This window comes from Chaetodon trifascialis, chromosome 5 (assembly GCF_039877785.1).
Source record: "Chaetodon trifascialis isolate fChaTrf1 chromosome 5, fChaTrf1.hap1, whole genome shotgun sequence".
In the NCBI taxonomy this organism is placed as follows: Eukaryota; Metazoa; Chordata; class Actinopteri; order Chaetodontiformes; family Chaetodontidae; genus Chaetodon; species Chaetodon trifascialis.
In genome coordinates, this window is record NC_092060.1 from 24,261,303 (window position 1) to 24,288,772 (window position 27,470).

General features: G+C 41.3%; 2 protein-coding genes across 3 annotated transcripts in view; both read right to left on the reverse strand.

The window, feature by feature from the left end:
* fam13b (family with sequence similarity 13 member B) overlaps nt 1-15,657 on the reverse strand; it is a 70,438-nt gene extending 54,781 nt beyond the window's left edge. Inside the window, exon 1 of one of the 2 annotated variants that reach the window (XM_070963319.1) lies at nt 15,429-15,657. The gene's annotated coding sequence lies outside the window, so the exon portion shown is untranslated. The remainder of the gene's footprint in view (nt 1-15,428) is intronic. The other variant, XM_070963318.1, reaches the window with a different exon arrangement.
* Nucleotides 15,658-17,059: 1,402 nt separating this feature from the next.
* Nucleotides 17,060-26,946, reverse strand: cxcl14 (chemokine (C-X-C motif) ligand 14). The gene is made up of 4 exons (XM_070962747.1): nt 26,346-26,946; nt 24,388-24,493; nt 20,244-20,357; nt 17,060-19,191 (listed from the first exon to the last, which is right to left on the reverse strand). The coding sequence occupies exons 1-4, from the start codon at nt 26,407-26,409 to the stop codon at nt 19,176-19,178; spliced, it is 300 nt and encodes a 99-aa protein (XP_070818848.1). The 5' UTR covers nt 26,410-26,946; the 3' UTR covers nt 17,060-19,175.
* Nucleotides 26,947-27,470: the final 524 nt, after the last annotated feature.

The window sequence follows — 27,470 nt, forward strand, 5'->3', positions numbered from 1 at the left end:
CTTCCTTTCATTCATCCTTACGCTGCAGGTTACACAAGACACCCGACCTACTTAAGCGGTCAACATCACCTCAAGAGGAGCCGAGGAGGAGATATGAGCAGGAACGGGGATTATCACTGAAGGAAAATAATGAGTGAGGAGACATATCTATTCCTTTACCTTCCTGGATGTCTTTTTCATTCTCTACAGGTGTTTGTGTCTCTTCTTACATCCAAAGGATAAAGGATTTGTCATCATCTATCTCAAAGTTATATCAGCATGCAAGACTTCTCAAACAATGTTAAATCAGTGAATACATCCAAGTAACAGACAGTACATTTCCAGCCAAAACAAGCCTTTTTATGAGTTTTAGCAACAACCGCACGGAAGTAAATGCCTGTGTGTTATGAAAGCTGTGGGCTCTGAAAACTGGAGTCTGTGCAATGCAAGGAAGAAGCTATTTCAACCATTTCAGGTACCACTGAGCCATATCAGCAATAAGTCACTGACCATCTGCACAGCAACATTTCATTTGGTTTGAAAATGAAAGAAAATAAAACGCTAAATTAGATTTGACTGACTGACTAAATCTTTGGCCTTTAATGTTTTAGGTTAATATAAAACCTAAATCCCTGTCAAGACCTTCTAAGTACACTAAATGTTATTACCGGGCGTGGTGGGACAGCGATGATTCAGGTCCTGCTTTTAGCGGATGTTTCTTTGGCACTCAGCTCAGTGCCAAATGCAGATGAATGAAGATCATATGGAGGCTGCCACACATTTACAGCCAACTGTCTTTTAAAGCTCCTTATGTAATGCAGCACATGCAGTACCAAGCAGATGTACAAGGTTACTTAAAAATCCATCGTTTTCTATAATGGACGGCTGTAAAGAGGACAGAAACCTCTGCGGTGTCGGTGCAGAGTTGAAGCGCCTGAGCCACACAGAAAGACAGTCCATTAACCTTTCTAAAGCTCAGGCAGCACTGAGGTGACTGAGGAATCAGTGCTGCCTTAAATGGCCCTGATCTGGCCTCCTCCTCATTTTTCGGTCAAACCAAACGTATTAGAGCGAGCTTAACTTTGCCTCCACCTGCAAGCTACTTTAAGAAGTTTTCTTGGCATAGAGTTTATTATCATTAGCTCAAAGTTGTCCAGTATACTGGTATGACTCAGAGGACTACTGGAGAAGGCAGCACTGACCATCCTGCCAACACGGAGGAAGCTTTCACTTGAGCCGAGTCATAGCGCCACGGTATGATTGCTCCTTTTTGGTATGATTCACAAGAAAAACGAAGAAAGGATATTCAACCTGACAATTCTGTATTTGTTGCTGGATGAAGAGCTGAAGCATTGTCAGGTTTTCCTTATACTTGGCTTATTAAAGAGGGGTTTCAGGAGTCTTCTGTTTGCTCATAAAGACTGCTTCTCCAAAGGCACTCTTCAGCCTCTATTCTTTCCAAAACCAACTGAACTGGCACTGCTGGGTCCTAAGCCTCTTTAAAAGCTAGAGAAAATCCCAGTATTGGAGCTGAAATGCTTGTATTGGGTCAGGGCCTGTACTATTGAAATCAAAACAGGCACCACACACTAAATAATTTTGTTCTTGGCAAAGTGAGTGGATATAAAAACCTTAACTACAGCATATTGTTCAATATAATGAGGCAACAATTTGAGGGCCTAAACAGCACAGAACCAGAGCGCAGACAACTTTCAAGCAACGGCAGTCCTGTTACTGCCAGGCTCAACAAAGTTTAGCTTTGAAAGATAGATGAGGACAATGACACTCTGAGATTAGGGAACTCAATGTTCCCACAGCAGCGCCTTGTCTGCCATGAAAAACTGACCCTAAAAGGCCTCTGTAGTGAGGATTTGGTCCGTAATGGAACAGTCTAGAGTGTCTCTGTCTCTGTCTTAATCCCAGATATCATGCTTGACAACCTCCTGCTCGACAATGAGGGGCACTGTTAGAAGGCGAACAGAGGAAGTTAAGGCAGCTCTCGGAGAGAGAAGGACAATGTGTGAGAGAAAAGTAAGACCACAAGTGAAAGAGGCCAATGCATAACATGAGAACAAGAGTGAGGAGAGTACAAAAGAGGAAACTCGACAAAAGAAAAGTTCATAAAAAAAAGGTCTGCCGGCAGGAACATCCATCAAAGATGCAAGCGCACATTTCTGGTAGATTACTCTGTAACGTGAAACGGGCAATTCTGTTTACATATCGATCGTCTAGACTAAATTAAGTATTGCATGATAACTTCGCAGAGCTGCGATGATGATTCCTCAGTGTTACAAACCTCACTACAGAGTTTTGTGTCTGACAAGCCCTCAAGAGTGCGAGTAATTCTGAACAGTCTCGATTTAAACTAAATGCTTCATTTCATCCCGTAGGAGTCTAAAACAAATGATAACGTGTGTATGAAAACAGACCAGAATGGAAAACTGTACCTATCTTAATTCACAGTAAATTCTCAATTACGGCTCAACCACACTGGTGTCAGCAGTAAATTCAAATATGCCAGCTGTATATCAGATTTCAGTTGGTTTCTAAAAGCAGCAGCTGCACACGTCCAGAGACGAAGCCTGGACAGCAGTCTGCAGGGTGCTATTGATCTGACAACACCTGTACTCACTGGTAGTGACAGCAAATGCAGCTTCTACTACAGGTCACATAATACTGGGCGCAGCAAAGCATGCTATTAACGATTTAATGAAGAAGTCAGGTAATAATTGGCTTATTTACATCATTCTATGAGCAGACCTGATCAGATTTTATGCTGCACACAGCGTGAGTCTGCAGACAGGTGGTTACATCACTGACAGTTTGGAGGTTTGCAGCCTGCAGCTCTTCATCTGACAGCTCACTATGGCTGCTCCTTCTTGTTCCATTGCTGCCTGCAACATTTCAAACTGATGTGCCGTCAGAAAAACGCCAAAAATGGCCATCGTCTTGTTTCGCAGGGCGGTTTTGCAAGTGCTAATCTCACTAACAAACACTCTGCGTTTTCTGTAACTGCTTCATGATAAAAGTCACAGTTAATTGCTTTTAATGTGAAGCTGCACCAGCAGGAAATGTTCATTTTGCATTAGCAGTAACTTAATGGAGCGTTTGAAAATGTCCTCTAACAGAAAGGTCACAGGTTCAGTAACAGTAACGCTGTTCGACCTTGTGAGGTATAAGGAGACATTTAACCCGGCGGCTGGTTTGGTCATTGTCGAATCTGTGAGTTACATTAACTACATACAAAACACACAGCAGATGACCAGGCTCTTCACGAAATACTGGTGCAATATCATCAACAAGAATAAAATAATAACCACTGCAGATATAAGCAAGACCCTGAGCTTCAACAAGCCGAAGAGTACACACATATTTCATAAAGGCAATTTTATATGCATGTGAAGTGCCAAATAGCCTCAGTGCCATCAAAACAAAGTGCACGACCAAAAAGAAGATTAAATATTCAAAGGAGGTTATAAATAAATCAGCAAATTTCCTCTAACTTGCATCACGTTGCTAAATCCAAAAAGTGAAACAGATCAAAGCTGTTAAACTCTGCATAGTCTATCACCACTGGCCAAACTGTCATGGTCAACCAGAATCAGGGAAGAAGAAAGCGACAGACAGAAAGGTTGGACAGCAGGAATCCTCTTCAGAAGTGAAGATCGATCAGATTTCGGCATCAAAGCCTACAACCCCCAGGACGGGAAAAAGGCTAAAAATAATGCATCAAAGTAAATTTCTATCAGTTAAAGCTGAAGAAGAAAAAGCAAAAATAGATCCCAGACAGACCTCTAGACTGGTGAGTCTGTTGACTTAAAGTCTCAAAAAGTACAAACAGGCAGAAAAACAGCCCTGACCAACAGAGAGGAACCCACTGAACTCTGCTCTCTGACCCCAATCTCCACAAAACCATCAGGCAGAATGAATGCCTGCCTGGCGTTTCAGAGTTTGACAGCCGTGTTGACTATCATTATATCCATTCATGAATCTTGTGACCCTGACACAACGCATAACTTCCTTGTACTCACCTGTCACATCCAAACAAGCGCGAACCTAGAAAAACAAAAAGAAATAAGGACAAACACAGGATGCAGAAGTGTAAGTGAGGGTTGAATCTGCATGAGCGCAGACAAATCACTGAACGTATGGCTGAGATCCTTATCTGCTTTGTCACGAATGGAATGAGACGACCTGTCACGCCATGTCCCTTCTTACACAGCAGTTACTGTGACAAATGATATACCGATGACGGGAAACAAGTCCCTGACTGATCTGATTTTAGGCTTACTGTTGCTAGATTTTGCGGGGGACTTTAAGTGCGTAGATGAGGAAGTAGTACCTGGTGTTATGAATAGGCTACAACATATTATGAAGTGTAACATTTTCTATTTTGTAATAAACGTATTGATCAATAGGTTGTTAGTGACTTTCAATATGAAGTGTAGCTGGGGATCATTCACAGCGATCCCGTCCCTGATGAATCAGGGCTGTACGCTTTTTTTACGGGAGCACTGGTGCAAGTCTGGTGAAATCTTTTAACCACTGAGGGTTGAATTGGTTAATTTTTGTATCTGAGGAGACAGGCCGGTCGGATGAAGAAGCGACGAGTGACGAAGATTCAGCGTCAGACTCCGTAATGCTGTAGTAGTACTATTTTCCTCCAAACAGCATATTTTATCCTCGTTGTCATGACCTACTGAGGTAGAAACTACAGAAAAATACTTCTTCATTTTGCTTGAGTCTTCTTGTTATTCTTAGTTGTTGCAGTTGGTTTTTCACAAAAATGATACAAAAGTCTCGGTTTCCCAGAAGTGTAGTTCTTTTGTATTCGGGTTGAGAAGGACAGTACACACCTAGAACTACAACTCCCATGAAGCATTGTTCCAACAACTGACGAACAGCACAAGAGACAGCAATATAGCCTAGTTTTCCGTGCTAGTGGATGCATATTTCTCTTCGCACAGAATGATTTTTAGTAGCGATGGAAATTGTCGCACTGTACAGCCCTGTGAACGTGGTTTTAACGTGACTTACTTCCCTATCCCTCATAATGCGTCACCGCATGGAAATGATGTTAGTTTTTAACTAAAATTAGCTAAATTAGCCATCCAGGATGTTTAAGTGCTTTGCAAGAAGCTGCAGCGGGTCTATCATCATGTTTGCAAATGAGAGTCTGTGGTACAAAGCTTACGAACACACAGAGGAAACGTGACTCCTATTAAAACCCGCACACACATAAAGCTCATACGCCCTCAGGTTAAGGGTGTAAATGCTAACGTAAAACGTGCTGGTGCACATTTTGAGCGTCTTCGATTGGTGGTGAGACCTCCTGCTCGACTTGAGGCAGTGAGTCAGAGGTGAGCAGCGAGGGCCACCATGACAGCGAGGTCAACAGGAAATCCACAGCGTGTCGTCAATACGTACAACATTAGCAGCCTAAGTTCAAAGCTTCAGTGTGTGGTTTAGTGACATCTCACAGTGAGGTTGCAGGCGGCAACAAACAGACTACCGCTTGCCTCACCCTCCCCTATGGCGGCCGCTCCAAACGGGAAAGGCACTCCCAACAGCCAGAGCGTGCTTTGCACACGGGGTGACACACGGAAGAGGACCTGCTCTCTCTGTGGATGTCAAGGGCTCATTCGAAGGTAACAACAACACAACCATTCATGTTTTCAGGTGATTTTACACCAGTGAAAACATAACTGTGGATATTATATTTGAAGGAGTTTTTGATCAGGGTTATTATCTTTGTAATATGCATAACACTTTGAAAAAAGCTCACCTTTACAAAGGCTTTCAGGCCAAATGATCTGTGCAATATGTGCTGAGACCTACTGGATATTCAGTTACTGCGAATAACTCTGGCAGCCCAGCAGGCAGGTGCAACACAAGGGTCATTTGAATATTTTGAACTCTTGTAAATAAATCAAACTACATGATTCAAGAATCTCATCTAATGAGAACTGGAGCATGTAGGCGCACAACTTAATGTGCCAACTCTGAATGGGAGCCAATCTGCCTGTCTATCGTCAACCGTTGCCTGTCTGTCGACCTCTTTACCTTTGTGTTTGTCAGTCTATGTAGACTGATGAGAGGCTACACATACACCCAAGATTTTCAAGCTTCCAAAAATTTTTACTGGTGCAACTTTCGACCTAAAGGTCTTTGTCATGCAAGCAGCCATGTAAACACGAAGCAAGCTGCATACAGTGTGCAAAATCACACACGTCCTTCCTGTCCTGCACAACTGGGATTAGATGTGCACACTATCCACCTATTTTGCTGTGTCAGTTTATTTCCCCTGCAATGCTACTCACCATGTAACCGATGTATTTGCATGTCTATCTCTACCATTTCCACAATGAACTCGGTTACATGTGACCTCTTTACTGTGGTGCCATTTGTCAATTATTTGTTGACTTTACCATGTTACTAACCTACTTCTAACTGGGGTTAACAGCACGTATGGCAGCAGCAGAGAGGGATACTTGTGAGCCACGCAGCAGTCAGAGGTAATAAGTCTAATAATTCATAACATTATATGAATTAGTAATTAGATAGCTCAAATTATTAATCTGCAACCTAGAAATACTTTTCCCCCTAAAACACATAATTCCAACTCAAAATGAGGGAATAACCGCAGTGATTTGAGAAACCAATAAAGTACAGCTACTTGTATTTTAGCACTATTAATTTGAGGGAAATGATTCAGTAATATTTTGGCACAATTATTATCAACTCTGTCATTTAAGTAATAGAAAATTAAGTAATTTAGGTCTGGAGTTAGTACAAGGAATCAAACTACTCATTAGCGTGGAATAAGTGATGAATTTGAGGCGTACAAAGAACTAATTGGTGCGCACAAATTAACGAAAGTTTTACTTTTGATAGCCTGCAGGTTTGTAGGACAGAGCGGGTCAGCATTTGCTCACAGCTTTGAAATCATGGCTCAGTGTCTCAGAGGCAGACATCAGCAGGTCAAGTCAGGCTGGGAGGCGTGGATGCAGGCGGATGAAAGGAAAAGTAAAAGAGGCAGTTATGGAGAATAAAACAGCGTCAGAGAGAGGACGGATTAGAGGAGAGACAGCAGCGAGGAGAAAGGAAGTGACAGGGAGAAAAGAGGGAGTGAGGTTAAGGGAGGAATTACTGCGTCAAGTCACCATCTGAGGTCACAGTGACCTTGACCTTTGACCTTAGATCACCAAAATTTAATCAGTTCACCCTTGAGTCCAGTGAACATTCGCTCTAAATTTGAAGAAACTCTCTCATGGTGCTCCTGAGGTACCAGTGCCGCCAGCGTGGAGGCATAAAAGCCAGCGAGAGTAGAGCTGGTGTTTGCCCTTGAATCAGAGGCAGCAGTTCAATGCCCTAGCCTAGTTAAGCTGCTCCTCACAGGCTAGCCCTGTCAGTGATAAATTAATAAGCACATGCCTTTGGGGGGTGGGCTTTTTTAGGCCTCGTTATCTCTGCCTCTAGTAGCAGGATCGTCCCTTTATTTACTTGGACACTGTAAGGAACGTCCAACAAAAATAATGATTGTTTTCGAAGGCCCTTTCTTATTCTGTCTAAAAAAGAGGAGTGAAAAGACTTAAATGATCGGTCAAAGTGTTCATCCTGAATCTTCTTCAGATATTTCTTTGAAGCCTGGAGAGCTGATGAACACGCCGACCCGAGGGGATGAGCAGAGCTCCAGCTTGTTCCACGTGCTCTGACTAATCCATGCATCATTTTTGTAATACAGCTGGAATAATTAGCCGATTTGCAGGAAGTTATCATTTTAATAGTTCTTAATTGTTTGAGGCATTTTTCATGTCCAAATGTCAAACACTCTGTTTCCAGGTTGGTGAAGATTTGCTGCTTTTCTTGGTTAGGACTGTTGATCAAACAAAGAAAGCGATCTGAAGTGTTTTATGATATTTTACAGATCTACAGAATTGTTGACAATGAAAATCATCACTAACTTTAGCTGGAATCTCTTGCATATGTCTCCTTTTGAACCTACGTGTATTCATCTAAAAAAAGATATCAGGGTGCCTGTGCTGTAATCAGCCGCATCACGTTTCCTATGCGTGCTGTATAGTCTCACCCCAGTGCAACCAAAGCTCTCTGCAGCCAGCGGTTAATTGCCACTATGCACTTCCACTGCGAGGGTTAAGTGCCCCACTTAGCAGTATCTGCTGAAGAAGGAGGGAGTTTCTTTGAACTGGTGATCTCCCAGTCTGAAGCCTGCTTCGCTACACTCCAGTTTATCATAGTCTGCAACCTTTCATGTCACTCTCCACTGCCTTTTTTTTAGAAGGGCTGTCGTACGAGTGCTCTTTAGAGGAGAAAGAAAAACAAGATCCATTCTCTGCTGCCTGAGACGCTGCAAAAAGCTTGCACACCTACAGCGGAAACAAGTACAGCTCTGTGTTGGCAACTGTGGGAGTGGAGCATTGTGCTGGACATTTGCATGAAGTTTGCTTGGCTGCTATCTGAGTGAACACTCATACAAGATCTTCTTGTGTTTATTTGCTTGTTGATTCTTCAAAATGATCAAACTTACTTTTTTCTGAATACTCCAATAAAAAGCAGAGATCATAACTGCTCCTTACATAAAACTGCTTATGAAATGCCTGGTTATGCAATTTATTTGCATGTGGGTTTCACAATTTTCCAAAGAGCTCTATTTTGAGTGTTTGATCTTTAAGTAATCAAACCCATGCCCTTTAGTGAATACCGTTTGATTAACGATGATGACGTGCAACACAGTGAAACATCTAAGAAAAGGGAAGTTGAAGCATTCATTGGTCGCATTCATTGCAGCTCTGTTATCTCGAGTATCCCTCTAAAATCTTTTTTTTACATTAAAGAGGTTTTTATTTATTGGACTTTACTGGAATTTCATGGGTCGCGGTCAACTACAAAACTGTGTCTCTGGTACTCACACTAATGAAAACATAACCATAAATATTATATTACATATCTGCCAATGGATTCCCCTAAATCCTGCACACTGGACCTTTAAGTAATAAACTCAGGTTTCCTAGCCAAAGGATGGTTTCTCCATTAAGCCATTAAGTAGTGCAGAGTTTGAGGGTTCACACAACGAACCATGTCAAAGGAAGAATAATCTAAACCAGTTGCGGATATTATATACAACAAATTGGGGCTTATTCAATAAAGGTTCACTCCAGCCTTGTGTTGCAAACGAACTCTGTTAACAAAATTTTCAACGCTTGGGCTCGGATCACACTGCATGTGCTAAATTCATCTGTGCATATATTAGGGGTGGGAGATATTAATACAACCATCTGCATCATTTAAATCCTCTTTGTCATATGTTATTCTGTATTACGACATTGAGGCTGCTAATGGATAAAAGAATCAGACAAGAATGTCTGCTTTGGCAAATCCAGCTAATTTAACACCTATCAAACCAAAGCTCTCAAAACATTGATGCAAAAGTCATGGAAAAATCCAATATTACCATAAAACGATCAGTCTCACTGATCTGCAACACAACAATGGTCCAATACGCCCCGAGATCTTACAAAGAACTGCTCCCATGGTATTAATAAATCAGCTAAAAATTTAACAAATGTATATAATCTTACACACCCTTACATACATACACAGATTTTTTGCATTTCTTGCTAATTCTGTGATGTATCTGTCAAAAAAAAGCTTGCCAAGTTCCAAAAATGTGTCTCTTTACAGTTAAACCTGTCGATTTGTATGTAGGGATGTGATATTACAGTCAGCTAAATATTTGGTTCATTCACAACAAAATTCACAAACTCGGGGAGACGGTCTGTAGAAGTGTTCGATTCAACTGCTTCTCACAGTCTAGGGTTAAAAAAAAAACAGAAATGGCTAAAGATCGGAAAATCAATTTGCAATACTTAGGAACTGCAACACATACTGAATTGGCACCCAAGTATCCAGATAGTATCAAACTGAGAGATAAGCGTATTGTCCCAGCCCTGATTCTGTTTGACTGTGACAGCTAATCTGTCTTCATACAGGCTTTAGGTAGAAAACGCACACACAGTGTTTCACTGTGATTCACACCAGAACTACACTTCACAGCCACATCAGTGCCATCCAAAGCTCAGCAGAGCTTGCTGGAGTCACTGGGCCCAGCCTCATCTGAGACAATGACATTGAGCCTTATTGATTTAGTATTGATCTAAATCACCTCTCTCTCTTGCTCTGTCTCATGCTGATGGAAATTTCCAGGCCGCTGCACACTAAAATACCAGCCAGTAAGCTTCTGCCTTAGCTGCATTTACAAAAAAAGATCCCTCTCCATCTGTTGTCTTTATATTCTGTACATGCCTGACAGCTATGAGCAATGAGGAAGTGAGACTACAGTGAATCAACGAGGAAAATCCCAGGACTGGTAAAATCTCTCCGAATAAACCATCTTTGCTTTATTATGCGTGGACTGAATGAGACTCAATTAACACAGAACAAATAGCTTACGCAGGACAGCACAAGTCCTGTCATTTCCATCTGCTTGTGTGTGTGTGACTGCATGTAAACAATAGATCAACACAGCAGCTGTGAGCGTACACTGAAAACTGAGCAGACAGGAGAGCATGCACACAGTGACCAAGCAAACTGACAGCGCAGTTCAAAGGATTTCCTCACACAGCAAACAGGAAGCGAAAGCTGAGGTTTACTTTTGTTCAATTCAGTGTTTTCCTTTGAAATTTTTACTTGTTTGACAGAAATGGATCTGATTCGAAATGGAAATATACTGAGCCTGGTGTGAGAAGAGGTATTAAGCACTTCGGGCTTTCCCATCAAACCTCAACTTTACAATATCTTAAAATAGAAACCACACTTAATCTAATGCAAACATCCAATAAGCCGGTGAAGAAATGGTGTCAAAGGTTACAGATACAGCCTATTAAAATTAGTCATCCTGCATTTCCAGTCATGTGACTTTCACCGCGGTGCAATCTCTCCTGTGGTTTCACATATTCAGCAGATGCTGTGCAGTCAGAGCGCTGCCCTTAAACCCACCGAGGACATGTTCTCACCTCCAAATTACTTCAGCCCAACCAGCCGCCCAGCTCAGGGTTTTCCCATCTGCCTCTTGTCGAGGTACAGTTTAAAAAATGCCAAATTATACAGCAACGTACAAACATATTAAAGATTATGTGCGTCTGTCTAATATCTGCAGAAAAATTATGAGCTTGTCTCACCAAATCCCCTGCTGTTGCCTCATGACATCCTTCTTGCAAAAAAGGAGTCAACACCAGTCTCAGGAACCCCATTTGTGTACGAATACACACAGCAGATTAGGAATGGAAATAATTCATTCAAACTAGATGTAAATATCTACTTTGGAGGGAGTGACGGGGGTAGAAGTTGTATAGGACATCATCCAGAAATTTAATTGAAAAACTATTTATGGATAAAATAAACAGATGGCAAAGTCTGTTTTGAGTAATCCAGTGAATTAAATAACTGACAAATCAGGAACGTCATTAAATTGATGCCAAATCCTGTAAATCCAACATTGCTATAAAAGCAGTCCTGCTCACCAATGTGCAACATCGCCTGCACTGACGTGATCCAACCACAGACAATAAAGGGATTGCTTTCTTGGCTGAAATGGTGTAGCAACATCTTGTCAATCTCTAAAAATGTCTCCGTGTATATCATCATATTGTCCCAGCCTGATCTGGGTCATCAGTGAAACTGATAGTCAGCTGACCAAATTTAACCGACCAACAGTCCAAAGCCCCAAAATATTCTGTTCCCTACCACAGAAGATGAAGAAAACCTGCAAATACTCACATCGGAAAAGCTGAAACCAGCAAATTATTCCTGTTTTCTAATTAAAAAAAAAAAAAAAAAGACTTGAGAGATTAAGTGAATATCAAAATAACCATTGATTCATTTTCTGCTGATCAGATGTTCGATTAATCGATTGACAGTTTCAACTCTCAAACTCCTGAATGGATTAAATTTTATGTACTGCTGGTCTCAGTGCTGCAGTTACAACAGTTCCCTCTCCCCACCGGAGGCCTTGGTTTCAAACAAATGGTCTTAAACTTGTGTATTTTTTGTAACTTGGGCCATTTTTTAGGCTTACAATCAAATCAAGGCAAAGATGTGATTAATGTTTAGAAGCGTCACATCAATCATTTTCAGCATTTCAGTCACACTAAACATTACATCGATCGAACATATTCTCGTCTTTGATTTACTACGTCTAAATGAACATGCATTTGGATGATGGAGTACAGTATTTTTTTTGTGTGGTTAGAGCCCTGGATTTGAAAGTAAAATGCTCTTGGGGGCTTTTTCGCTGATATTCGTAGGGAAAGATAACAACACATGAATAAAAGATTTCTTTCCCTGTAGAAGCCTTTGTTATTTCAGCTGCCTAATGGACTGTCTCCATTTACACAATCTTTGGGCCAGGTCAGTGCCACACCACGTGAAGCTGCCTTCGGCCCATTTTGGCTTAATGTGCACCAGAAGATAATGCTCCAAGGCTTCTTGTTAGATATAACATATCTCTTTTCCTTTGTGCACTGTATCACGGTATTTCTATGCAACTGCGCAGCTTGAAATCACTTAAAGTTATGAATGTCCGATTATTCCTTCGGTCGTTTTATCTTGCCCTGCGAAAGTTAAATGTTTAACTGAAGCTAATTATATTTTAACCTATAAAAAATGAAGTTATGAAACACATTTCCACACAGGTGTGAACACAGGCAGACGGATTAAATCTGGTGAATTTCTGGCAGTGTGGGTCCAGCTTTAGAGAGATTTGGACCCGGTTTGGTTTAGCTTGGCCCCCGTCCACAGGGTCTAAAACAACCACTCACTGACCTGGCAACAACAATCCCACACTGCAGGCAGCTGTGTGGTTATGACACTGCTGTGACGGCTGTGTGTGCGCATGTTTTCCCTCCATACAAAAACTATGGGTCATCTTACGTACACGGCCTTATCTCACACAGCGGGAGGCTGGAGAGTTTTGACACTGCTGGTATGTGCATACGTGAGGTCCTTCACATAAAAGGCTGCAGGTTCAGCTGAGGTACACTTAATGTGAATGAATGGAAATGCTGCCAGGGTCTCACTAACCTTGCATTTTATTAGTATTATCAGTGAGTTCATGATTACAATACACCTGTTTTCAAAAGAGTTCCTTTAGCATAATACATCAGCTAATAATCTCTCAAACTTCTCATTCTCAAACTCTGCATTGAGTGGGTTATCATTTTAATTAGTCTGGTTGGCAAAAAACCCCAAAGACACTTAGTTGCCATTCTAACAGGTAAACCTAAGTAGAAAATACATCAAGTATTGATAATTGGTTAGTCAATCAAGACGGTGAAAATGATCTGTTGTCATACTGACAGCACACCATCAATATTATACTCTTCACTACAGTTTCAATGTCCATATCTACTAATCGGCACCTATTGGGTGTTTTACAAACCTCTTGTACAAAGCTCTAGTTTGCATGAGTAGACGCTGTCTGTGTGGATGCCACATGCGTGCGAGCAGCTCAGCAAGGTAGCGTCACACACAGGTGGAGGTAGGCAGTGTGGCCCCAGCGTAACTATAGGGCTACTGATTTGCACAGCATTACACTGAAAGGGGTTTCTAGTATCTAGTTTAGCCTTGAAGATACATCTGTCTGTTGTATTAGACAGCATTAGTTTAAGCACATGGACCTAACACTGGCTTAGAGCTCGTAGCTGTGTATTACACCATCAAACCAAAGTGTACAACAGCAGCTGACTCGACAGCAGCTTTGCTAACATTTTTCCAACATCAGCACCACTGCAAAGTTGACCTTTACTCCGGTCATATCTGCTGTCGCTTACACAATAACCTAGATGTTTCGCTAACAGGTTAAACTTTACTGAGCTATAAGTCAGATTTTACAAAGTAAAGTCCCTCAGATGAGAGCAAAGATCATGTGTAGATTCTGAAAAGCGGCTAAGTTTGAAGTGTTTTAACATACTGGAGTCCAGAACCCAAAACACACAAATACAGACCAAAAGCAGCCGTTCTTCACAATGAGCAGTACCTCAGACTTAACTCTGAATCTTAGGTATATTTCCAAGTAACTGCGGTATCGTGTCTTCAAGTAAAAAAAGGGTTTGGGGGGATTTTCCACCTTAGTGTATACATACAATAAACAAGTATAAATTAATGCATCCTTAACTGTCCGGATTAATAATTCAGTGTATAAAATGTCAAAAAATGTTGAAAATGTCCCGCATCGTTGCCTAAAGCCCAAGCTGATGTCTTTTTGTAACAACCCCAAATGGTGAATTTAGCATCACAGGTAGATTTTCATGAAACCCACAACACATTTAAGAAGCCGGTATCAGATAATTTTGAATGTTTTCTTTAAAAACTTAACTCTGATGAATCAATTATCAGAATAGTTGGTGATTAATTGAATAGTTGGCAGCTAATGATGAATCGCTGCAGCTATAACCTGTATTACCTGAAAATGTCCTGCATGTGTCCACAATAATGTAAATATGTGCCCACTCAGTGTACTTTGTAATGCATGGCGGCCCCTGCACTTCTGTCTGTAGTACACCATATGGAGAGACAAATCCGTCCTAATTCAGGGCAATGGCGATTATGCAATGTGCAGAGGATTTCAGAGAGCCCAGAAATGAAAGTCAGCGAGTCACATCCTCAAAACGAATGACTGCTCCACATAAAAATCCATTCAGCGCAGACAAAATCGTTTAATGGCGAGCACAGTGGCACAAAACCCCAGAACATTCCAGCACAGACAGTTTGATAGGAGCGAGCTGGAGCACCGGCGCAAATGATGAAGCTCTCCAGAAAACACTCACAACAGAAAACGAAACTACCGGCGACACTTCAACAGATCCAGACCTCCGGGCAGCCGGAACACGGTTATGTTTCTGTAAACTGTGGTGTCCAATGACGGTCAAAACCAGGTGACTCTGTGCCTGTGCTGCCCATTGCATCTCACATTCTTCACACAACTACTGACTGTAGACAACTATCATATCAAATGTTGCTAAAGCTGGAAAAAAAAAATTCAGTTTTGCTTGTGGCGTCCAAATAAACCCCTCGAATGTTTAATTATTTATGACAGTGTTTCTTTTTCTGTCTCAGCTCGCTGAGCCTGCGGAGGAGCCACAGATGTGATGGAACTGCCTCCGTTGCTAACCGTTAGCCGTTAGCTCCCAAATGAACACAAATGAAGCCGTAAACGCTTCAGCGCCCATTGAGTGCTTCAGTGTTCGCCTCAAAGTGAAGACACGACTGTGGCGGATAAATTCACAAACTACTCGTGAGTTATAACGTATTAAACAGACAACACAAAGCGACAGACACAGTTAGCTGGCTAGCATTAGCTAGTGAGATAATGAGTGAACCAGAGGAAGCGCTGTTAGCAAAGCAAGCTAACCCGTCGCTACGGGGAACCTTACCAGGTCAAAACAAACAGGAACGCGGAGCAAGATGCATTAATTTCCTGTTTGGTTTCTGTAGCCGACGTCTGGAGAGACGGCAACTTCGACGGGATCACAGCAGATGGCGGAGAAATATCGTCGGGAACATTGCAGAGACACTCGGGAATAATGTGGTTCCTGTTTTTGCTCGGACTGGCTCGGATGCCCGTTTGCAGGTCGTTGCTTAGCGAGTCTCTCTCTCTCTCACACACACACCCTCAAGGGACGAACCTGCCAAATACTGACCCCGCCTCTCTCACTGTGAACACAGCGGGAGGCAGCTGCCAAATACTGACCCCGCCTTACAGACAGACAGAGCCCCCAAACTTAACGCATACAGTGATCATTCTTGATTTCTTTGACGGCTATGTGGTGTTTTTGTTCACAGCGTAGCATACCGCCACAGTTTTTGCATTTCTTTGTTTAAATTCAGTCTTAATTGATTATGTATTGGTAATTGGAATATTTAAATGTAAGCCATTGTTTGACATTACAGGCCATTTGCCATACAAACACTGAAATAAGGGAAAACTTATTGCAGTCTCCATGTTATTCATGGTTTATTATTAGTGCCAAAAGCCTCATTTTGATGCATATAAATCACCTTCCATATACGCATCCAGGAAGTATCAAAACTATATTCATGTATAGTATTTATATTTTTAAATATTGTTTTTTAAATATTTAAATGTGTGCAGAGAAAAATACTGTACCATGCTATATTTATCTGCTGGTTATTTTGCAGAATAATAAGCCTGAGGCATTGTTCTAGTATTATTAAAATGCTCCACATCTCATTGCAGCAGCAGATAGAGTTTGCTGAGATGTCATAGCAGTATTTACAGATTAACGTCCCAATAATATCAAGAAAGTGACATTTCTTCACAGCCAGTGCTTTTACCATTGAATGGTAAGTGACATCAACTAGCATATAAAGCAACAGGGGTCATTTTCCACTTCTGTTTAGGCCTTCTTTATATTAGTATAGAGATTTATGAAGTCTGCATGTAGTACAGAGGCACCAAACTACTGGAAGAACAATTTTGTGTAGACACATTAAATTAATTAAAGTTACTTTATGTTAGTCCTAAATACACTTTCAGACTTCATTTTAGCGAAACTGAAATTCACAATACTGACATAAACTTTTATTTTCCCCACTGTCGTGTGGACCAGTTTATAACTCTGATTTAATCAATAAAATGTACTTTTTGCTATAAAATTTGCTATTTTTATCACTGGGTTTCTTGATGTTTGTCACTGTTTTATTGATACTGACTTTACATACAGGTTCCCAGTGTATGTTACTTCATTATGTATGTGTGAATCACTCTTTCTGTGTATGTGAGTACTCACAATGTTTTATCTGTGTTCAATTACCGAGGCATTGAAAAGCAAACTATCCCTGCATCGTTACTGTCGACATACATTGTGATAGTGTCTCTAGCACTTTGCCTGATGTAAATCAGTTGGTGTATACCGCCACCTGGTGGACTGCCTGTCTCACAGCACTTCCATTTGTCCGTCTTCCCCTTTACACATTATGTAAGTGCATTGTTTCTTCTTTCATTTCAATTACAACAGTTAATTAAATGAGCCAAATGCAAACATGAGCTGCTCTATAGACACTTTATTGCTGTGTTTATTGTTTTACACTCAGTGGAATGTTTAACTGTGTGCTTGGTGGGCCCGTCCAAACACTCACCCTCCAAATATCTGTTACCAAACCAAGATTTAAATAGTAAAAACAACTATAATGCAGTGATAGAATATACATGACACTATAAAGTCTCTAGGTGAATCATTCTCACTAACATATAGGCTATACTGCTCCATTTACAAAATGCTTCTTTATATATATTTATAAGATATAAAACAAGAGTAATGCACATTCTTCAAAAGGTAAAGAAAATGTGGTGTTTGTGTATATATGCAGATATATTTGTGTGTGAATTCTGTTTGGTGGCAACAAAACAACACCCGACAGTCACTGTGACAAAGTGTATCCATGGCATACAAACACATCTGACAGCATTGTTCAGGAGATCTATGGGAGGAGAGATGAGACCAGAGAAGATAAGAGCATCATCATCCACGCAGGACTGCAGGGGACAGTGAAATGATCATTAGCACAACAAATTAAATGCCTGCCATGTATCTAAATATATACGCTGTAATGTAATGAGTGCAGTGAGTATGATCCAGAATCTGGAGTTTTCTCCTTTTAAGGCCAAAAGAAAGTTGAACATTTTGAAATCTCATTCGCTGGTGCAATGGTTATTTTCATAATGACATAATAACACAGCTCATAGCCCATTGTAAAGAATAAGTTTGACAATATTCAGTATTTTTCTTATTGTAATCAAATCCCATGAAAAAAACAATGAACTGACCCTAATAACAAGTATCTGTATCCATCGTGCTGCCGTAAATACTCAGTAGAGCATCCAATGTGTATTAATGCACAACTGAAAATAGTCCCAAACAAATAAATTTACTCCCGTTGAAGCAACCTTTGCTAAAAACTACAGTGCCCTGCTATTGTAGGATGATATTTATCCCTTTTTAAAAATGAAAGCATTCATTCCCAACCTGTTTTTAAAGTTTTACATCTTCAGTAAATTCCACAGACAGGTTGGGAAATTTAGGAAGCACAGAGAGATGGAGTAATGCGCTATTGATCTGATATTTTCATGGGATCTTGGCTTACATTGAACAGTAAACAGTGGCTCAATACGGGGTTATGTAGGGAGTTCATATGAGATATTGCTTCATTAGACATTTATTTCAAGAAGTGGAACTGAAAACTCTTTCAACCAGTGAAAATATATGACAGATAGTCCTTTGTTGATGTAAACTCCAGACAGTCTTGCTTCCTTAGTGTGTTAAATAATACATTTTTAATGTACTGCAATCCTGTACTGTAACAATGGCACAAACGAACTATTTGTAGTCTTAAATATCTACTGAAACTTCACCCTGCCAGTTATTTAGATCATGTTTACAGAATGGGTGCTGCAGAGCGAGCAGTGTGTTTGTTTGACACGTATGACTAGCATGGACATGGTAAACACAGTGCTAGATCTCCTCTATCTGATTGAACAATAGCAATTTCTGCATTATATGTACCCCCACACTGACTGCCTCTCCCCTACGAATACAGAGACTCAGATCCACTGAAAACCCTCCTCGCTGCATTTCAGCTACAACAGGTAACCAGACCCTATAACGTTGGCATTGTGCTAATGGCCGACCTGTCATATTGAATATAGTGAAAATCTTAACGTCTGAAAAACCCACACAGTATTTTTCAAAGGAAGTTTACCGTTTCTTCAGAATGACACGTTCGTACACATTCTTCACTTTGAAAGAAGCCTAAAAGCCAAAGCAAGAGAGAAGTCCCTTTAAGTAATAACTGAACAAACCTACAACTGTTTGAAGACAGATGGCGGCGTGTCGTCAACTATTTGACAAGTATAACTACAGTTGTAAAGACTGGTGCGGTGAGTGACTGTAACTAGATCGATGGCCGACTAAAACGAGCTCAACAGCTTATATACGAACTAAAGATATCTCTTAATGTGCTTGACAGATCTCAGGCAGAAGAAGGAGAAGCGCAGCAGGATTGTAGATTACATCCTGCACTTCACAAAAACAGTCCTGGTGATATTGTCGTCTTTTTTTATGTTGTCTCGCTTGATCCACGTGTGCTGGGCAGCCGAGGTTTTAGGCTTCATACACCCTGAGGGAGAAACAGAAATTAGTTAATTTCTCTGCGGTTGGTTCGATTCTCTCTTTTTGTTACGTTGGATTTTTCCTGCTAGCATCATTAGCCTCCTCCACCTGGTGCTTCCTTCAGCCTCCTGATGGATTGAGATGAAAAGCTTCCTGTGTGGATGTCAGTGGACGGACACTCAGTAGGTTTAACCACCCTGTAACTCACAGACTCCCCGTGGAAATGTTCTTTCATACTCAGCTAAATACTGACTCTCTGACCTCTGACCTCCCCGTGGTGGAAGGAGGGCAAAGGAGAAATTTCAATAAATCAATAAAGCTTTGCAGAGAAGCCACTGGATGTGTTTAAGGAATATCTAGGACACAGGAAGTCAATTATGAGCCCTTTAGAGTCTGACTACATGTGCATATTATGCAAATCCATCATTAAACCTGCAGTAATTATTTTTTTGGCCAGATGGAGGCAGCAGATACAAGCTGCAAGCACAACCTGTGCATGCCTTTAAGATGATGTGGTGAGCGTGTTTGCAAACAGTTGCCTTTCAATGCATCCAGTTGATGTGTAGAAACATTATTAACCATTTGGAGATGAGTTTCTGCCCATCTGATGAGTGTAAATCCATTTGGTCTCTACAAACTCCTGAGAGACATATCTGGCTCTTCGGCTGCTAGCGGCTAAAAAAAGACACTGTAAAGCTCTGCAGGGCTGAGGGGAGCTGCACAGTTGGGTGATAATACCTTTTAGATTGCACATACATCCATAGCAAATAGTGATTATAGCCGCTTTGAATAATAATCATTGTTGCCATCTGCAGCATGATAATATTATACTAGAGCCACAGCAATATTTCTGAGAATATTTGTCCAACAGTGCCACTTATTCACTGTTTTGGCCAAATCTTATGACAAACTTTTAATATTTTCTTTTGTTATCTTGGGCACAGGCTTGAAAACATTTGCCATTAAGGTAGAAAGACTGATAATATAGAGACAGACATTAAAAATAGTGGAAAGACATGCAACACTCAGACACAATCAATATAATATAATCTTTATTACCTGTGCTTGTCCTTCCAGATGCGGAACCATTTGACCAGATTCTTGGTGCTCTGCAGTTTGGGGTGAAGACAGTACTCCTGCCCTTTGAAGCGAGCCACGTTCTCCATCGTCACGCTGAGAGGGAAAGCAGAGAAGAAGAGACAAAGAAACAGAGACGTTAGAAAGTAGAAGAATCCAACGTTATTGACACAATAAAAGAATCAATGCAGCTCCAAAAATAACATAATATGCACCAATTTTTTAACCCAAAAAAGGCCAAAATGTCCAATATTCACTAATAATACTGTAGCACCAGAATCTGTGTGCAGCTGTAAATGTAGAGATAAAGCAATGAATATTTGACATTTTAATCAGGCTGCACAACGTGTTTGGAGAAATCGAGACGGCCGTGTTGTCTTCAATAGCTTGGGATCAACAACAGGAGCCAGTCTGCAGTATGTTTTTTACATGAATTTCAATGGAGCTGAATAGAGTCAAAATACTGAATTGGGGGTACTTAAAACTATCTGAAAGCCAGTCTGAGTCATCTGACTGGAGACTGGTCAAGTTGTAGCACATCTGACCTGTTTTTGCCCCATATCTGAGCCGCTATTCTACACCGCCGTCAGTAACGTTTCTACAGCGAAATGCCCTCCCAGTTGAAAAGATCAGCTTGCACAGGGCGCCCAGTCGCTTGGCAGTGGAGTAATATTATGGAGCTGCCACTAAAAAATGTGACATCTAGGCTCATTGAATCAATTGGTCCGTCTGTAACCCTCTGCTTAAGGCAACGGTAGAGACAGTCTGCCTGCATGTGGCATATTCAGGCCAAACAAGAGCAATGTGGGAAAAACAGCCACCATGCCATGGGGCCTCTCCATCCAGTGACACGCTCAAAGCCTCACCAAACCATGAATGTTTAATGAGTTCACTACAGGAGAAAAGACTTGACTCTCAATAAAAATACTGCATTCAGTCGTTAGAAAGATCAGATTAAAGAGTTTTACATCTATTTTCCTGCCCATTCAGTCGCGGCTTTGTTAGCTGTTGAGGTTTACTTGGACTGCTGTACATGCTTTGTTATGAAAGGACTCAGCTTTGAGTGTGTGTGTTTGTGTTTGATAGAGGCAACATGAAAGCGCTTTTGTACGTGTGCATGCCGATGGACCTCTATCTGCAAGGCTGTAATAAAAGCACCCTGAATGTTTCTCCATGGCTGCTCAGCAGAGGTGAAATTTCACCTAATTACGGGGTTAATTTGAGCTTTACATCCTCCACATTATAATTCACCTGGGCAGCTGAAGCGCAGCCACTGGCTCGAATAAGCTAATGTGGTTAACAAAATGTATGTAAATAAGCACAGGGGGAGGCAGGACGGGCTGTGAGAAACAAGGAAGGGATGGTAGGGACGTGTAGTTTACTGTAGTTAGAATTTCACATTTGGATTAAGATCAGAATTAGTTGCATGATATGTGTGGATTTACATTTCCATAGCAGCACCTTAGCATGTGAAGGAAGCGTTAGTGGAGGTTATGTTGCTGACTGTGAGGTGGAGTCATTGTACTTCTACAGTTGGTTGTGTTTTGTCACTGTTTAACTTCACTACCATCTACTGGATTTAAAATATATGGAGTTTTTTCTACCCACCATCGTGCAATGTTAACAAAAGTGAAAAATAATTTGTGTATTCAGATCAGCTCCAACATTTACTGGATTCCTTCATGGCCCGTGGTTAACCCCTCTAACAAGTGTCATAAAGACTGGGCACGCAGTTCTCCTATAATCCTGCCGAGAAACCAACCAACAAACTGAAATCGAACACATGAACTCCTTGTTGGAGGTAATAAACTGCCAAAAAGTATACAAAGCAGTTAACCTGATACATGCTAACGAGTCGTGTTAATGAATCAGTAATACTGATCCTATAACAGTATTTTTATAGTGTGGAATCATGATTTCTGTTTAAGTAAAGGATCTGAGTACTTCTTCCACAAGTGCCAGACATAACACGGGGTAGAAGAAGTGGCAAAAAGGCGATGACTCAGAGAGAAAGAATAGAAATCGGGCGAAAACAGGGACATTTCAGGGCTCCTAGCTTGTGTGTGGTTAGGAGGGGCTGCTCTGAATGCCAAACTGGGTGGCGTAAGCCAAACGGCCACAACAAATGCCAGAGGGGGGACTCTCTAGCCCATTGCTCCTAACTCTCTTTCTTTCTGTGGCTTTCCGGAGCCCGCTGAGGCTCGTTTTTCACTGGGCACCAGCGGCTGGTGCCCCCATCTCATGCTAAAAGAGCAGCCTTAAGTAATGGCTGAAAGGCGGGTAACACACACACACACACACACACACACACACACACACACACACACACACACACACACACACACACACACAGAAACAGACCTGACGTAGATAAAATTTTAGACCTCCTCACAGTGTTTTGTTTTGTTTTTTTTTTGCATTCGTGCACGCACTTGATTTCTACTCCATGTCTCGCTGCACTGTCTTTGAAAACACAGCGTGTCTATTCTCCTTGACCTTTTCCAGGGTGACAGCTAACAACACACAATCCAAACACACTTGATTTAAAATGCTGTAAAATGGAGAGAAGTAGCAAATCCTCACATTAAAGTAGCTAGAACCAGCAGATTGTACAGCATCTGACTTAAACAATAAATCTGCACCAGAATTCATGCAGGTTACTTTTCTATCCTTTGATTCATTGAGTAACAGACCAAATATTTCAGCACTGACAATACTGAAGTATAATCTGACCTAATCGATCTAATTTCAATTCGGAAAACTTTAATTTATAGGTATAGAAAAAAATGAAATCCTTCAATCTTATCAATAATTGTATGATTTGAGTAAAAACATTTTGTTAATTGTAGAATATCTTAATATCTTAAACAAAATGGGTAAAAGTTTCATCTTAAAAGGATGTCGCACTGACTTATATTCATTCCTTGGAGACTTATATAAACCTTAAAATAAACAACCAAGTCTTAACCCTAACAAGTAATCATGTACGCCGTCGGGACTGTCACAATAGGACTCAGTTGACTCTTGCCTTAATTGTGTTCTCTGTGTGATATCATTATTTGCCAGCAGGTGGCAGCAGAGATTGTGCCTTGAACACAGAAGTAACTCCAGGGAGGGTGACATAACATCTCCATCTGCCGTTCCTTCATGTAGCTTTGACATGAAACTTCAAATGAATTCCACACGGAAATCCACGCTCACATTTTTAGCTACGTATGAGACTTCATCCCCAAGTGTTAGCCAAAGATCAAAGTAAAAAAAAAAACATACTTCATACAGTATGTACAATTCAAATTCATTTATTTAAAGTCAGCCTGTTTGTGTGCCACAGCATGCTTTGAATGTGTTTGGAGCCCTCTGGAAGGAGAGGCCAAGTTATCATCTGTGGCGTCCACAACGTGGTTTCATGGGTCAAAGGTCAGGTGGCAGAGAGAGTCGGTGTAAGGAGTCTGTCATCCACAAATCAAGCTAAGACCTTAAGTGACACTGCAGTTTGGGATGCACACTGTTTACATTACATTAATAAAGATTCACAGGTGCGTGACGCATACATTGCACACAACCTAAGATGTTCTACGTATGAGTAACACGATCTTAACTGCAGGAAAAAAATCTTTAATTTATCAAATATCTGGAAATGAAGCTTAACCCTTTATTAGACTGCCATGTAGAACGTACTGGGAAGTACTGGGATGTTTGGGAAGAGGTGGTTTCTTTCCAGCTGATAAATCATATCTGGCTCTTGACTGCAGGCTGTTATTAAATCATCAGTTTATTATCACACTGCAAATCCTCCTAAGTGCTTTAAGCCCGAACGACGGGATGTTTTGATAATGCCTCTGCAGCTGCCACAGAATTTATGGTATTTTGGAGGACAGTCATGACAGAGTTACAGCTGTCTATCTGTGTGTCAGGCCGGTACAAATACTTGTGCTGCGTGCCAGCACAGGGAGAAAGGATGAGGAGGATGAAGAGGGAAAAAGAGAGAAAAAGACAACAAAGGGAAGGAAGAAGAGGTAGAAGCCCAGTAAGGAAAGGGCAGAGATGGACTTATAAGACGGATAGCGAGCAACGTAAAGAAAGAAAGAAGATCGAGAGACTGAAAGAGGAAAAAAGTCTCGCTCACAATATCATCTTCTCCTGGCAGTACGGGTGTTTGGGTTTGATCTCCAGCTTCTGGACATCCTTGTATCTGATCTTTGGTCCTTTTCTGGTGCACCTGCACTTGTAGGCTGCAGAGAAATCAAAGGCACACACGTCAAAGTGATTTTAATCACCAAACAGAAACATGATGAACTTGTAATGCTGGGGATTTAAAAATAATGGGAACTGATCATGTGGAAACTGAACCGTGTGACAGATTATTAAAGTTAGTCTCGGAGTTTCTTCCAGCTATGAAACCGACACTGACGTGACAAAAGTTAATTCTTTGTGATTTGACGGGAAACTGGCCTTCAATCAGTCTCCGGTTTATCTGTAAAGCACACACTGACAAGAGGGGATTACCAGCGCCGATATTTAAGTCCTGCAACTCCCCGCTGAAACATCACATGATCTGAAAACAGTTTCTCTGAGCCAGCTACTTAATTTGTGTATTTACACAACACAGCACAACACAGTAAATGTTTCTGCGGCTCACCAAAAACTATTGTTCAGTGCACCTCAGCAAAATAAACTGATTTGTTGTTTCATTCAACGCAGCGCAGACTTGTGAACACATGCTGATTGGATTCAAGTTAGGCAGCGAGAACCTGTGGCTGCGACAGAAAGCTCACTTCCTTCTATCAGACAAACTGCATGCACTGCGTCACTTTACACCACAGTATCCATGCATTTACTCATTTCAGTCTGACGCCTTCCTCAGGTCCAGTTTTCTGGTCGTTGTGACTTTGTGCTGCTGAAATAGCGGCAGAGGAAATTAGTTTTGCTGGGCTGTATATTTGTGATGGGAGGTGATGACCTGGATAGTCCAAGGTTCCCTTCATCCATCACCTGCTATCTGTCCTCACCGCCGGCCACTAAATCTGCCACAAGGCCCACAGTGGCGGCGGCACTGAGCACAAACACAAGACAACAAGAAGACTGTGGAGACACTGAGGTTAATATACCTGTGTAACAGTTCAGAGACGGTCTGTGTGTCCTTATTAGTCATGTACATCAGGCATCTACATGATGTCAATAAGAAAACATTTAAAGGCTGAATGTAAGTTGATGGTTAGTATTGATTTTGCCCCAAATGCTGAGTGTATTTCAGCAATATGTGCTGTGCAAAAACTAATACAGCTGTTGGAAAATACACACACATAATCTTTGCAGATAAAAGTCCACCACTGAGTATATTTACACCACAATTAGGATTTACAAGTTGCTCTAAATCTCATCCACGAAGCAACAACTTCTTTTTATTCCCTCAGTTTTCTCCCATCCCTGAACCCCCTCCTCCACAGGGCCCCACGAATATTGGCTTTAAATGATCTCAGCTACATATGGTAAGCTTCACTTGTCTTGCCAGACGCACACAGAGTCCCAGAGCGGTGTTGAGGGCGTCAAAGTGCTTGTGAATGCCAAGTGAAGGCTCACGATGAGATCAGATTCTTGTACCACAGTTGAATGCATCATTTCACTGAAGGTTTGAGGAGTTCTCAGTATTTGTAGATGAAAAAAGTGCTAGGATGAGCGTTTTGTCATCAGATTAAGAGTAAAAGGCATGCAGCAGGTGGGATGTTGGTGGTGTCAATATAAAGTGATTTTATGAGCATAAACATGCAAGCAAACACCACTTTAACTAAGTTGTTGTTGTTTTCACAATCTGTGATGGAGATTTGGGGATCTCTGACACCAACTTCACTCTTGTTCCAAACAAACTCTGGATCAGAAAGCTGGTTTTGCCCTTAAAAACTCCCTTACCCTCCCATTCAAGCACACATAACAAAGCAAAAGAGGCGTCCAAAATCACATACGATGCGTAACACTTACTGTTTGTTATTCAGTTACATCACCACGGCTTCAATGCAAAACACCCAGTTTTAAAAAAAACAAACAAACAACTTCCTCAAACTAAAAATTAACAAATAAAAAGTTTACCTTCTGCGCTCAGGAGGTATAGAGCCACCACTAACAAAAGTAGCACCGCCGTGCACCGATGCATGTCTTCACAAGTTTTTTAAAAAAGATGCTTTTCCTCTAAATCCGAGCTCTCCAAACAGTCTCTGCTATTAACCACACACACAAATCAACGAGAGGTGCAAATAATATCCACTTGCAGCGATCTGTGGGATGGCAGGACTGAAGGAGCGCTGAGGGTTTTCTGCTTTTTGGAGTCTCTTTGGAGCGCTGATTGTGCAACTCCGTCTGTGCGTCCTGAGCGCTTGGATGAACCTCCAGCCACTCGTTTAGGTCTCTCTCCCTCCTCTCTCTCTCTCTCTCTCTCTCTCTCTGTGGAGAGGCAGGCGGGCAGCAGCCCTCTTAAAAAGCAGCCCGCTGTCCCTTCTCATTAATATGCACGGCCAGACAGCGAATCAAACACTTGTGGCCTGCGACAGAGAAGCGGAGAACATGGAACGGGAGGGAGGGACGGAAGGACAAGAAACACGGACAATGTCCGCAAAACGCGGGTGGAGTGACGTCTGAGGTGGTAGACAGTGATGGCTGGTTTGAGTTAGCCTCCTACTGTAACTGTTCAGCTTCTGAGACATTATTACTGGCAGCAGACTTTGTGGGAAGCAGAGGAGCGCCAAAAAAAAAAAAAAAAAAAAAAAAAAGACTTTTAGCAAATATTTCTCTGAGGATCTGCGGAGACTTCTGCGTGTCCAGTCAGAAGAGGACACTTAATTGACAAAGTCCTGCTATGATATGGTTTGTGTTTATCAGCACTTCGCAAGAACAGGTGTGCTAAGTGATATGGGATCGCCATGGCTATGGAAATACTCCTTTCTTATTGGCTCATCACCTCAAAATATGGAACACTGTGTAACAATCTCTGTTGAAAGTTCTGTATATCTTTTGTTAAAATTGGTCCTCAATGGTAAAGAATAACAATAACATCAAACGTTTACAATCAACTCTTAAACTTTGGTCCTAAATCAGTGTGCAGGTAAACACAGGAAGTACCTGCTTGCGTTGCTAGTTGCTAACAGTTAAGCTAACTCTTGTTGGTGAAAAGGACCTCACCACGCCAAACTGACTACAACAACCTTAAAATAAGAAAAA